The sequence below is a fragment of the Typopeltis vanoorti genome, chromosome 8 (assembly GCF_054136105.1).
Source record: "Typopeltis vanoorti isolate ZY-2024b chromosome 8, IOZ_Tvanoo_1.0, whole genome shotgun sequence".
NCBI classification, from domain to species: domain Eukaryota; kingdom Metazoa; phylum Arthropoda; class Arachnida; order Uropygi; family Thelyphonidae; genus Typopeltis; species Typopeltis vanoorti.
The window spans coordinates 147,330,121-147,344,604 of NC_143556.1; the positions used below are offsets into that span (position 1 = coordinate 147,330,121).

The 14,484-nt window shown below is 37.2% G+C and overlaps 1 protein-coding gene across 1 annotated transcript in view; it reads left to right on the forward strand.

The window, feature by feature from the left end:
• LOC150104414 (2-oxoglutarate dehydrogenase complex component E1-like) overlaps positions 1-14,484 on the forward strand; it is a 596,096-nt gene that overhangs the window by 489,746 nt on the left and 91,866 nt on the right. Inside the window, exon 18 of the mRNA XM_090396361.1 lies at positions 325-450. Coding sequence (XP_090252487.1) covers positions 325-450 — 126 coding nt within the window. The remainder of the gene's footprint in view (positions 1-324; positions 451-14,484) is intronic.

The window sequence follows — 14,484 nt, forward strand, 5'->3', positions numbered from 1 at the left end:
TTTTCATTTTTCTTCATTCAAATTTCAAATTATTAATATTGGTGCTATGTTTACGACTTTAGTGCTACTAAGAATTATGCCTTAAACTCTTTTTTCAAACATATAGCAAAACCTTAATAATTTACAAGAGCATTACCCTAGGCTCATTATAGCAAACCCTGATGTAATGTGTTCTCTCACTTTTACAAACTACCATAAAGTTCATTGAATGATTTGCACACAATTTGACTTAAATTAGGTATACAGTTAATAGAAGATTCATGTTATTGTTGTTCCATAAAATAAAGATGAAATTTCAAGCTTAAGTACTTTCTTTTTCTTTAGGAAATAGATGAAGATTTTGCCATAAGACAGTTGCATGATATCAATATGCAAGTAGTAAACTGTAGTACACCTGCTAATTATTTCCACGTTCTTCGAAGGCAAATTGCATTACCATTCCGCAAATCAGTAAGTGTTAATGGAACATCACCCTTAAGATATTTCAAAAATTTTTAAAGAATCCTTTATATACTATTGCATAAATTGTTTTCATAATGATCACAATTATATGCTTCAATTTAACATATGCATGATTTTCCAAAATCAGCTAGTTAAATCAATTCATAAGCATTTCCAGTAATCATGCTGATGGTAATGTATGTTTAATAAAAAAAATAAAATAAGTTAAATTATACTTAATTGGATTTACCTGTTTATAATGAGCACCCCTATTCCAAACTAACCTTTTTTCCTACTAGTCTTTTTTTTTTCACTTAGGTAGGTAGATAGATTAAAAAAAAAAAAAAAAGGCAGATTTTGAAAATCTTACTTTGAACAATCAGATGTGTAACAAAGATTGACATAATTTGGGCATTCATTTGTGAAAACTATGTAATTGATTGTAAATTAACTGATAAAAATAAAAAACTTATGTAAGGAGGATGTGATAAATTTTATGCTGGTTCACCAGTCAATCAAATATCTCATTAGTCAGAAGGGAGTCTGGGTGTACACTACCATGGCTAATATATCATAGTCAGATGATTAATCCCAGATTTGGTCAGTTTATAAGTTTTTGTTATGCTATAACTAATTTTTACCTTGTATAACTAACTACCAATTTTGAAGCAAACATATTAACTACTTCTATATTAGTATATTTACTAGTCTGTGTAGGACAAGTTCATGGATTTTATAAATGATATGTAAAGATCATTTTTTTAAATATTTTTTTATTGATGGTACAACTGTTTACTGCTTTTGCTTCTAGCACTTATATATCTTGAATTATGTTTATGAAAAAAATCAAACATATTTTTTGCTGTTATAAACAAACATTAAAAACATAGTGTTCTCATAAAATTTTTCATGCTCATCTGTCTTCCCTCAAGATTCAAAAACCATGTATTCCATTAAAACCAGTAGAAGATTTGTATTGGCTGTCCCACATATAAAGTTTCTAAATACTTATCTATGTTATTATCTTAATTTACTGGAAAATCTACTTCTCATAGCAAGAATTCCGTAGATTTGAAATTTGTAATATACATTTAGAACCTTTATATATTTTATTTAGTCTTGATATAGTATCTCTTTTCACAACATTCCTTTGGCAGATACTATTCATTTATTTAAACAATATTTTTCTCCTGATATCATTAAACTTTTTGACTTTGTAATCCATTCTGGTTATCTCGGTGTACAAGACAAATTATACCAACAAGCTGAAGGAACAGCCATGAGTAGTGTTATTTCTCCTACCCATGCAAATTACTACATGGAACATTTTGAAGATAGTCTTCTTAAAGACATTTCTCCTAACAGTATGGTATGGATATGTATATGACATATTTGCAATGTGGAAAGGTTCAGCATCAGATTTAAAATTATTCATTTCAAAAATAAATAAAAACAACAGATTAACTAGCATTTTTAGATATTTTAATTCTTTGTCTAACAGATGGTAGTTTACAATTTTCTGTTTTCAGAAAAGAAACATACTGATCGTTTTTATCCATGCCAATTCTCATATCATCTTAGTCAAAAACATTGGACCCATTAAAACCATGTTACATCTTGTTCATAATATTTGTTCCATTGAAACCTTTTACAACAGGAATTGAATTACTGTGTGTTTTTGCCTTATAAGATGCACCATTATATTTGACACATCAGATTTTTCATGTCGAATTTGGGGGAGAAAACATTTTTTCAGTATAAGACACATGAATTTTGCATCAAATCTTTCATATATATATATATATATATTTTTTTTTTTTTTTCATTTTAAATTTTAAGATGTGTATTATCCATTTATTAGATTAAAAAAAATTATTCTTAAATCTTAAATCATCAAAATTTAACACATAATAATTTTTATAAATTTCATTAATCTTTTTTCAAATCTTTATTCATTTCCATCCTCAAAATTTTTTGAACTTGATTCTTCATCAAAAACCAAGTCATTGCTGTCTTGAAATAAGTCATCCTTTGTATCCTCAAGAGAATTACTAATGCCACATTTTTGAAAAGATTTTATAATAATTTCAGGTTTCACTTCATGAAAGTTTCGTAAAAGCGAATATATAGACGCTTGGGCAGCGTTTGTTTTCTAAGTAGTCCGTGTTACGGCAATTCGTGAATGCCATTGAGTGTATTCCCGTAAGCTCTCTGGTCAACTTATTTTTACAAACTTTCATAGTTTCTACATTTGACTTTGAAATAATGCTGGATCTAACATGCAAAATTATGTAATTTTGCATCGCCGAACTGAACCCTTTTGCTCTTTATTTTAGTAAATGCATAAATAATTTCTCTTCATAATTCTAAAGCACTATTGTGGTGATCCAGTAAAATAAATGATATTTCCTTCTGTTGCCAATAATTTTGCTTGTTGAATAATCATTTCTGGTTTGCAGCAAACCAATCTTTGTTATCCAAGTTTCTAATTTATTTTCAGTTTCTGCCCATTTTGCTAATTTTCTGCTAAGATTGTGTTTTTCAGAATTTGCTTTTATTAATTGCTAATCTTGTTTCCTCCAAGTTTGTACCATTTTTTCCTGTAGATGGAGTCCCAAAGTGCTGCTCTATTGCCATCCTTTTTTGCGTACTCAATCATACTCACTTGCGGTTGTGTAGCTATGTCTGTGCTTTTACTTAACCTCTTAATATTTGCAGTATCCTTTTGTCCTGTCAGGACCCCTGTGTAAACGATTCTATGTTTGGCTCTATATATTATTACTACTTTATTATTATGTTGTTGGCTGTGCCTTTGTAAAAGGGGGCATTCTCTTTTTGTTTCCTTACAGTTTTACTTATTTTTTACTCTTATTGCATACTTTAATTTCTTTAATCTGCTGTGCCTTTATAATATCTTATTTTTTCTCTATCTCTACTAATTTCTTAATCTACCTTGTGTCTCCTTAGTGATTTACTCTTTCATACAAAATTTATCCACCTTTCGCACTACTTGTCATATGCCTAAGAGTACTGGAAAATTTATTTGTTTAGACTGCGCCAACAGTATTCCTTTCTCGGCATAAGACTCAGTAATATGGCCGGCAGATCTCTCTCTCTCTCTAGCATAAATTCCTTTAATTAAAATAGCATAAACAGTCGTGGTCCACATGCACTAAAATTTTGCTTCTAATACGTTATTTGTTTCCCATTCTCAGGTCCGAGTTTATTTAGAAACAGTGCATTGTAATTCAAAAGATCAGGCAGCACTCTATTGATATAAAACAAAACACATTTTATTTATGCTAACACATAAGTACATCAATTAAACAATAGGGCAGTTACTCTCTCCACCTATCCATAAAATTTAGCATTAAAAACTTCCCTTTGCAATTCTAAACAAACTATACAGCATAAGTATTCATTTTACTTCTCTGCTTATTGAATAAAAAATTCTAATCTATTCAAGAAGGAATTAATTTGTTATACCAAGTTATTACACAAGTGTATCCCAATTACTAACAAGCCAAAAAGCTTCCTTATAGACACTGGTTATTCCTAGTACCTTATATCTTATCAGTCCATCTAAATTATTTCTCCTAGATTACATAAAAGAAATATAGAACATATAAATGGAACAAACTCACATAGGTTCTGTCATCTGGGTCACGCACTCATTCAAGGTTCTGCTCTAGTGTTCTCAAACTTTTCTTCCTACAGTGTCTTGTTTTGCCGGCGTCTCATCAAGGTGTTGGCGGAGTTTTGGAATGCTTGTTTCTGGGACTCATGGGCTCCTGCGAGAAGATCCAACATGCGGAGCTTATACGGTCTAGTTCAGATGGCAGTGCATTCTTCTCCGGGCGCTGAAGTCTGCTCCTTGGGTAATAGCTTCCGGCACTTCCACAGCAATGTCCTAGATCTAGACAGCCTTAGGTGGACCGCTGTCCTTCTCTGCTTCTCCCCAACTCCTGGTGTGTCCTAGCCGTGTAGTCGTGTCCTCTATTTCCGACTACCAATGTTCGATGTTCTCCTCTACCCCCTTTTATCTCCCCTTCTCCGGGACATTGTATGAAGGGTTGAGATCTCTGAAGAATTCGGCACGACTCCTCGATCTCTTACTCAAACCGACCATTTCTTTCTTCTCCTAGTGCACTTCAAAAATCCTATTTGTCGGATAGCGGAACCTTGTTTGAACTGCACCGACGCTTTTAACGATGGCCTTGAAGGTGGGCATACACAGAGCTTGTGAACAAAGGTTTCCAAAGCACTTAGTTAAAACAATAACATACAGTTTCCAGTGACACAGCATTTACTCTTGTTACTAAATTTGGACATTCGTTGTTTACTACAGTTGAGCAGGTTAATTTCCCAATGGATTATATACATTCTTTATACAAAGGTTATTTTTACAACACAATCTTTTGAGATGTGATCTCTGTAAAAGTCGATGTAAAGCGCTTGTAAAATTCCAAGCTACATCAAATTTTATACCTGCATGTGAGGCACCTGTTTGCGGTAGAGGTGCCTCACATGCAGTTTCTCCTCTTTTTCTTTGCTTTTCTTTATATATATATATATATATTCTTCTTTCTACCTCTCCTATGTCTCCTATGTTGCTAGCCTATCTTCCAGACTACCATCACTAGGAATCAGTGCCTTACTGCTGTGTTTGCCATGTGCTGCAATCCATGAACATCAGGAAAGAGAGATCCTTGCACTACTTTGGCCTCTGCTTTGGCAAGGCAGGTGATCCTGGATGGTCTGGCCAAGATCAGTCGGCTAGTGAGCTTGTCTGCAGGACTCAAGGTTATTGCAGTAAGTCTCCTTCCCCATGTTCCAGGGACATGGCCTTAGTGTTGTTGTGAGACTCATATACTCAGGAGTGAAATGCCAGGGTTACTGGTGTTTTACTACTGAGCGCATTCATTACTTGCTGGTCAGTGGGCATTTGTGTGGCTCTGTGGTGAGTGGGGAGCTCTGGCACTGAACAAAAAAAAACCATTCGAGCATGAATTCTTCATTTTGATCATTTCAGGGGGCCTTAACAAAAACCCCAGCCAAGTATTGATAACTATGGTACATCTTTCAATAACAGAAGTAAAAAACAAAAGGCGTGATATCAGTACAAATTCTTCTTCTTCTTCTTCTGCAGCTTCTCCCACTTAAGTGGGGTCACTGTTGATAATGAGTCTCCTCCACACCTTCCTGTCTTGGGCTGTCACCACATCCAAGTTCTTCATCCTCAAGTCCTCTTCTACCAGCTCCCTCCATCTCTTCTTTGGCCACCCATGCTTCTGCCTTCCTTGCACATCCATCTGCATGGCCCTTCTTCCCACATATTCGTCCTCCCTCCTCATCACATGACCAAACCATCTAAACCTTGCCTCCTGTATTTTCGCTGCTAAGTTCGTAACTTTCACTGTTCCCCTGACATAGTCATTTCTCAGACGATCCTTTCTGGTCACACCACACATCCACCTAAGCATTCTCATCTCTGCTACTTTCATCCTGCTGATGTTATTTTTCCTCTGGGCCACAGTTTCTATAGCATATGTCATAGCTGGCCTCACTACTGTCCTATAAATTTTGCCTTTCAAATTGATCGGCACCCTCTTATCGCATAACACTCCAGCCATCTCCATCCAGTTCCTCCAACCCGCTTGTATCCTGCATCCCACTTCCTTCTCAGCTCCTCCATCTTCTTCCACTGTTGAACCTAAGTATCTAAAGTCTCTCACCTTCCTGATGACATTTCCTTCCAGCTCCAGATCTGTCTCCTGGCCGCCACCCACTGTGCAACACATATACTCTGTCTTACTTCTGCTCAGTCTCATACCTCTCTCTTCCAGTACTTTTCTCCATCTTTCCAGTTTAGTTCCCGCTTCTTCTCTTGAATCTGCACACAGCAAGATGTCATCTACATACAACATTGTCCAAGGCGCATCTTCTCTCACTTCCTCTGTTACCACCTCCATCACAATATTAAACAGAAACGGACTTAACTCTGACCCTTGATACAAGCCAACTGTTACTTGAAAACTTTCTGTCTGTCCCAGACAGGTCCGAACACTTGTCTTCACATTTCTTTACATTTCCTGCAACAACCTGACATATTTCTCCGGCACCTTCTTCTCCCTCAGACACCTCCAGACTTCTTGCCTTGGCACTCTATCATATGCTTTCTCCGGATCAATAATTGCCAGATGTAGCTCCCTTTGTTTCTCTCGATACTTTTCCATCATCTGCCGTAACCCAAAGATGGCATCTGTTGTTGATTTACCAGGCATGAAGCTAAATTGTTCCTTTGCAATCTCCACCTCCTTCCTCAATCTACCATCAAGAACCCTTTCTAGGATTTTCATTGTGTGGGACATCAACTTTATTCCTCTGTAATTTTTACAGTCTTGTGCATCCCCTTTACCCTTGTAGATGGGAACAAGAGTACCCTCCCTCCATTCCTCAGGTATATTTTCCTGTTGGCAAACTTTCATGAACAGGTCCCACAGCAGATCAATTCCCTCTTCCCCCAGTGCCTTCCATGCCTTCACTGCAATTCTGTTGGGGGCCCACTGATTTTCCATTCCTCATCCTCTTCATGGCCTCCGTCACTTCCACTCTACTGATGATGTTCTGCACCATCCCCCCAGAAGGCTGCCCATCTCTTCTGTGAGTCCTTGCATTTTTCTCATTCAAAAGTCCCTCAAAGTATATTTTCCATCTGTTTCTTATGTCCACATCCCTCCATAATACTCTTCCTTCAGCATCGTTGATCTGCCTCACATGTAAGATGTCCTTTGCTGCTTTATTTCTACATTTTGCTAGTTGGTAAATTTTTCTCTGTCCTTCCTTTGTTTCTAATTGATCATACAGATCTTGATATGCCATGGCCTTCGCCTGTGCCACAACTCTCTTGGCTTCTTGCTTTCTCTCTCTGTACACCTCTGTCCTCTTCCACTCTTGACTCATCCCACTTCTGCTTTGTCTTCTTCTTAGCTGTCACTGCCACTTGTACATCATTATTCCACCACCAACCCTTCTGCTGCTCTCTAATCTTTCCAGATGTCTCACCAAGCGCCTCGACTGCACAGCTCAGGATTACTTTTGAATTGTTTCCACCAATCTTGTACACTTTCCAGTTCATCCGAAATCCTCTCTAACACCCTCTCCCTAAAACGATTCCTCACACTCTCCTCTTTTAAGCGAAACCACTTAATTGTCTTCATCCCATGGCATCCAGAGGTTCTTATGTTCGATCTTATTTTAAAGTCTGCACACAGCAGTCGGTGTTGCTATGCTACTTGATCTGTTGGAATTACTTTACAATTTGTCACAACCTTAAGATGTTTTCTTCTAGTCAAAATGTAGTCAATTTGTAAACTGTTGTTACCACTCCTAAATGTTATCAAATGTTCTTCCCTCTTGTAGAAAAACAAGTTCACAATTGCCAGATCAAACGCTACTGCAAAGTTCACAACCCTCTCTCCTTCCTGGTTCATCATTCCCACTCCATGGCCACCATGCACCCTTTCACAAATCAGTACAAATATAACAGGGAAATCATCCAGCATACTCCAGTTTTTCTAATCATCCATGCAACAGGTGAAAAGCCAGTAAGAAAAATATTACCCTTTCTTCATTCAAAAGAGTCCAGAAGGACTGGCAGGTTCTCCCAAAACATTTAAGAAGTGACATCCTTGTAGAAACAACATGTCAATAACATTCTGAAAAACTACTCAGAACTACATCAAGAAGTGAAATAAACAGTAACACCCTCATAAAACACTCAATTCCTGTAGAGGAGTGAGCTGAGAATGGGATCTCCTAGATCTTCCTGGTGAAGAAATGTGTTCAGAGCTTAAAGACAATGGGTGACAGATATGAAGCACATCCTGATCTGTGGGGATGGTCACCTGGTTCCAATCAGAAACATAATCCTTACATTTGATACACCTAGTCACCTCTAACATCTGTTAAAGCAGAGTATCTCAATTGCCCTGTTAGATTGGACATGTCCAAACTGCCTGTCATGGCTCTGCCACCTGTGCCTGATGTGGTAGTAAAGAGTGTGATAACCAGTCTTGCTCTGCCAAAAAAGCTAAATGTGTAAACTGTCAGGGAAATCATCCAGCATACTCCTGTACATGTCAGAAGTGGAAAGATGAGAAAGAAATACAAAAAATAAGAACCGAACAAAATATATTATATGAGGATGCAAAAAGAAAGTTAGCTACCACCACACCTGCTCTGAGATCCTCTTATACTGAGAAATATCAGCAACAACTCAAACTCGCATGTCTCTTCTACCATTTGACAATTTCACCATACCTGAACTTTACGATCATGATTGTGTCACTTAAAGACAAGCCACCAGACCCTCCCACAGAAAAATTGGATACTTCTGTATCCACTGAAGGTAACATGAACTTACCCAGTGATCCTGATACATCAGAAGATGTATTGGATATTTTTTCCAGAGGAGGAGATGAATACCAGTCATCCATACTTAAAAAAAATTTAATGAGAAATATAAACCTGACAAGGGTAAACCCTCAACCCCTCCCCCCCCAGAAATTTGACAAGTCTGTGAAGTCTAAGCAATAGGAAAATTTTTGCAATAGAATTATCATGAGTTTCGCCAGAATATTGATGATATCAAGCACCTGCTGCAGAAACACAAACGTTTTTGTTTCGGTCTGCAGGAAACATTTAAAACCCTATCTTCAGGAATATCACTGTTGTATACAAGGACAGAACTGGAGATAGCTCTGCTCATCGGGGGAGTAGCAATTCTCATGGGCAGTCATACTCCATTCCATCGTGTTTAGCTTAATACTGCTCTGGAAGCAGTAGTGATTTGCCTATCTGTTGGGAGTTTCTATTCACAGTATGCTCAGTATATTTACCACCAGATTCTGAATAAATGAAACAGAACTCGATAATTTCATAATGCATCTGCCTCAACCTATACTCCTAATGGGTGACTTTAATGTGCATAACACTCTGTGGGTTGAAAAGAATTATAAAACCAGAGGGAAACTCACGGGGGGGACTGAAGTTAGGAAAGATTAGCTGATTTAAAGAGTACTATCTCCCATTTAGAGGATAGACGTTTACCATTGGATCTGCTTAACTTAGAACAGTGAAGTAAAGTCTCATCACATGTTTCTTTATAAAGCTGTCCTGTGAGGAAACGACTTTTATGAAGAACTCGTGTCTTGTTCTGGTGAGTTCTGTTTAGTGTCAATAGCATGTTCCATAAGTTCAGGCGCATGGCATTTAATATAGGACTTTTCTAGCTGAACTGAATAAAAGCAGATCTTGTTTGTCCAAAATAAAATAACCCACAAGGACAAGGAATCTGGTAAATGCCTGAATAATGCACATCACCAATCTGTTTCTTTAATTTATTGTGGTTCCTTTCTCTGTAGTTTCACACTTCTCTTGTTCTGTGGGGCTTGTGCCTGCCCAGCCACTCTCCATTTTGGAGCTGCATGGTTGCTCTCCCCAATTCGTGGCATCTTGGTGGTGTCTTCTGTTGTCACAGTGTGGGGTGGTATTATTGAGTCCAACATTCATGTGTCATGTGTTGCTTTGGCTGCTTGCTGCATATGATAGTTGTCTCTGGGCAGGTCATGGAATTTAGTCTCCTTACTCTCATGTCCTTTCCTGTTTCCATTTAATGCTTTGACAGTTGAAATCATCCATTGTTATCATCCTCCTGTCTCTCTCACCCAGTCTCATTTGTCTCAATATTTCATAATCATCTCCCTCTGGATTTCCTGTCTTATACTAAATATCTAAAATTTATGTATATTTCAACCTTATACCAAATGAGAAGCCATTTATCATTGCTTTCTTTAAATTCCACATCGAGAGGACATAACAGTTCTGAAATCATCGATAATACCCTACCTTTTCTTATCTTTTTATTTTTTGAAAAATGCTATAACCACAGGTTGGGAAATTATGTAAAATCCTACTTGTCACAAAAAAAAAAGTACTCATTTGATTACTGCTATATTGCTGTTTGGAGAGCATTTCTATTGTGTGATAACCATTAAAAGAAGTCTATAAATAATATGAAGAAGAGTAAAAACAACATTGATTTTTTGAAAATTCTAACTTGTTACTTTGATCTGTGATACTAGAATGAACCTAAATTATATGTATGTGTATTCTTCTGTGCTTTAAAAAAAAAAAAATGTGTTTTTTTTTTATTAAACAAAAAAAAAAAAAATTTCTATTTCATACATTCTCTGCAGCTACTTACCTGCAGGAAAAATCTGCTTGCGATGGGTGAGTGGATGAGCGTATTTGTCAAGCCCTGACTACTATTACCATCATAGTTTAGTCCTATGAGTGCATCATCCTCTGTTAACAATCTCTTAATGAACATTATAATTCTGATGATGATGATAATAATGCTAGACAGATATCAAAAGGTGATATATGGAGAGGCAGAATTGAGGCAAAAACAGGTGAAGTTAATGGTATACCACAGGGTTCAGTGCTGGGATTATTGCTGTTTAATTTGTACATAAATGATATAGGAAATAACCTGAAAGATAATATTCAGTTGTTTGCTGATGATGCAAAATTAGGTAGAGTAAAATAGTGGCAAAAGATACTGGGTATCAGTTTAATGTGAAGAATGTAAAGTTATGCATTTTGGGATAAACAGATTATAAAGCCATGTATCACTTAAGTATAAAGAGCTAATAAGCTTCATTTCAGCAGAAAACATTACTTAAATTAAGGGGATATTAAATCCCACATTGTTTTAAAACCGAATAAGAAACTCAAAGATTGGAATCAGAGCGTTTCTTGCCAAATATAGTAAACTATAAAGTATCGGCGAACACTTAGCGTGAGCTAATGCAAGTGACCCTAGTACGTAGTACAATACCGGACGACTCGTTGCAAAGGTGGGGAAAGTTCAGATCGCTATTCTTAGGTATTTTCCATAATGTAAAAACACATTTCCTAGAAAATGTATGCTGTTATTACATTATGGAGGGAGGTCACTACCCAGACTGGTTTCAGCCTTTTTTGAGGCTTCATCAGTGAGGAAAACTCGTTCGCAGAGTATATAAGTTCTTTTCGCTATACACTTTGTTATTAGGTCTAGCTACTCACTGATGAAGCCTCAAAAAAGGCTGAAACCGATCTGGGTAGTGACCTCCCTCCATAATGTAATAACAGCATACATTTTCTAGGAAATGTGTTTTTACATTATGGAAAATACCTAAGAATAGCGATCTGAACTTTCCCCACCTTTGCAACGAGTCTTCCGGTATTGTACTACGTACTAGGGTCACTTGCATTAGCTCACGCTAAGTGTTCGCCGATACTTTATAGTTTACTATATTCGGCAAGAAACTCTCTGATTCCAATCTTTGAGTTTCTTATTCGGTTTTAAAACAATGTGGGATTTAATATCCCCTTAATTTAAGCCATGTATCACATTGATGACAAGGTATTCCAGGAAATAGATAAAGTTTGAGATTTAGGAGTGGTGGTAGACAGAGTTAAAGTTTAGAGGACATATCGCTAAGGTAGCCTACTTGGTTATTGAAGAACATAACAAGTAGAGATAAGGAAGTTATTCCTCTTTATGAGGAATAACTCCCTTATACATCCACATCTGGATTACTGCTAACGTCTGGTTTCCTGGGTTTCTTGGGGATGAAGTGGTGAAGATTCAGAGGCAAGTGACCAGGATAACAAGTAGTCTGTGGAATGTTCTCTATAAAGATAGATTGAGGGTGTGTGGATTGCAGAAATTGGCTGATAGGAGAAAAAGAGGGGATATGATAGAAATATTTAAGTCATTTAAAAGGTTTTATAAGATTGATGCAGGGGAAATGTTTCAGCACTTGGTTAGAAGAGCAAAACAAGGGAGTCATCCCTGGAAGTTGAATAAAGGTGTGGTTAGTAGGGATGTGGGGACTAGATTTTTTTTGCTTGGAGAATTGCGAATGAGTGGAATGGTTGCAAGAGTCACTTGTGAGTGCTTTATATGTTAATGGGTTCAAGGAGAGGTATGATAGATTATGTGGATAATTTGGGTCTCCCACGATGAGTCTTCGGACTCCATGGAGGCACCTGTACAATAATAATAATTAAGAGATGGAAGCTTGTCCTTAGGAGAAGCAAGAATAGTGGAGATTTTTCTAATAAGCCAAAAGGCAACAAAAAATATTCAGTAGTTTTAAAATTTTCACTATGCATTCACTAATTAGCTTGTTCTGTAGGTATAAGCTTGTAGGTATTGGCCTTCTCTACAAAACATGATCAGGCATCATTAATGTGCATTTATGTTCCTTTTGTCTGGTAGGAATTTTGCGTCCTGTTCACTTATATAGGACAAATTACAGGTGAAATGAATATGGTATACTCCAGGGGTGGGCCAGCAGAGGAAGTGGATCCTTTGATGAGTTGAATAAGTTCTTTAATTTTGAAGAGATTTAAAAGTGACATTAAGGTTGTATTTTTGTAATATTCTGTTTATTTATTTTTTTTTAAGTGTGGTTTTGTGAATTATTTTGTTGATAGAATTTTGGCTGTAGTCATTTTTAGGAAGGTAACTTTTAATTCATCTTTAAGCGCTTGTTCATTGGAGCAAATCTTCAGAGCCATGTTTTTTAGTGTGTTAATGATACCTAGTTTTTGTGTTGGATGGTGATAGGATTTAATGTGTATATATTGGCCAGTTATGTTTAGTTTTCCAGTAAACAGTAAAGGAAGGACTGCCAGAAGGAAGACGTGTGACAAGTGTATCTAGAAATGGAAGTGTGTTCTGCTTTTCAATCTCAATTGTGAATTGTGTGCATTTGTGTTGTTCATTTAGGTGGCTGAGGAAAGTGTCTTAATGTCTTGTTCTACAGGGGCCAGAAAGCGATAACATCGTCAGCGTGTCTAAGCCAGACTTTGGATTTTAAAGGAGAGGAACTTTCCACCTACAAAAAGAAGGCACAGCCATGGACTCACTATTATCCAATGTTGAAAATACATATGGAAGTGGTCATTTTCCTCTTATCAGCACTGTGTCTTCACAACAACCATGTCTTCCTGCACGGAAAATGGAGCAGGCTGACTGGAATACACATTCCCAACTTGCTAAATTTAATGCTGAAGCAGTTCAGCCAAACATCTGTTAAAGAAGCAGTGGAGTAGAATCTGTGACAATCTATGTCACAGATTCTATTGTCCATGCTGCCACCGCAGCAGTTCCAAACACATCGTCTCGATTTCCATTTCATCCAAAGCTTTGCTGGACTTGAGAGTGCCAAGCAGCCAAAAAAAGATCAAGATAAAGCATGGGATGTATTTTGCCGATATCCTACCACAATAAATTTGATGGAGTGCTTAAGGGTCAAAGCTGTATAACTGAGAGGAGACCTCCACATAGCCTTTAAAGGAATGCGGAGAACCGACCAGGGCTTCTGACCTAATGTCCAATCCTCACCTTCTCGTGGTGCACCCTGTTGGGTATCTACTTTGATACTGAACGAACGAGGATGGGCTGGCAATTTGGGATTTAGCCGACCAAATTGTATTCTTATTGGTTAAACCAAAATAAAAAATGATGGTACAACATGACAAAATTTCATGCCGGCTGGGTCGTCGCCCGGTTAAACAAGGCCCCCGTTGTTTTCGCCAGGGAACCAGGGCGAACAGCGAAAAGTCAGCTACTGGAACAAATCTGAAAACAAACCCCAACTCAACATCACCAGAGTTAAAGATCGGTACTATCAACGTAAGAAGCCTGAATGGCAAAGAAATGGAGCTAGCTGAGGAATTAGATAAGTACCAGATCGACATAATAGGGGTGACTGAAACAAAAAAGACCAAAACTGGTGAGATCTTTCTGAGCAATAAATACAAAATGTTATATTCAGGCAATGACAATCAAGGAAAAGAAGGAGTAGCCATAGTATTCAACACAAAATACGAGGCTAATCTTCTTGAATGGCAGTCAGTCTCAAGTAGAGTATTGTGGGCAAATATGAGAATGGGGAACTGGACAAAGAGACTTATTTGTGC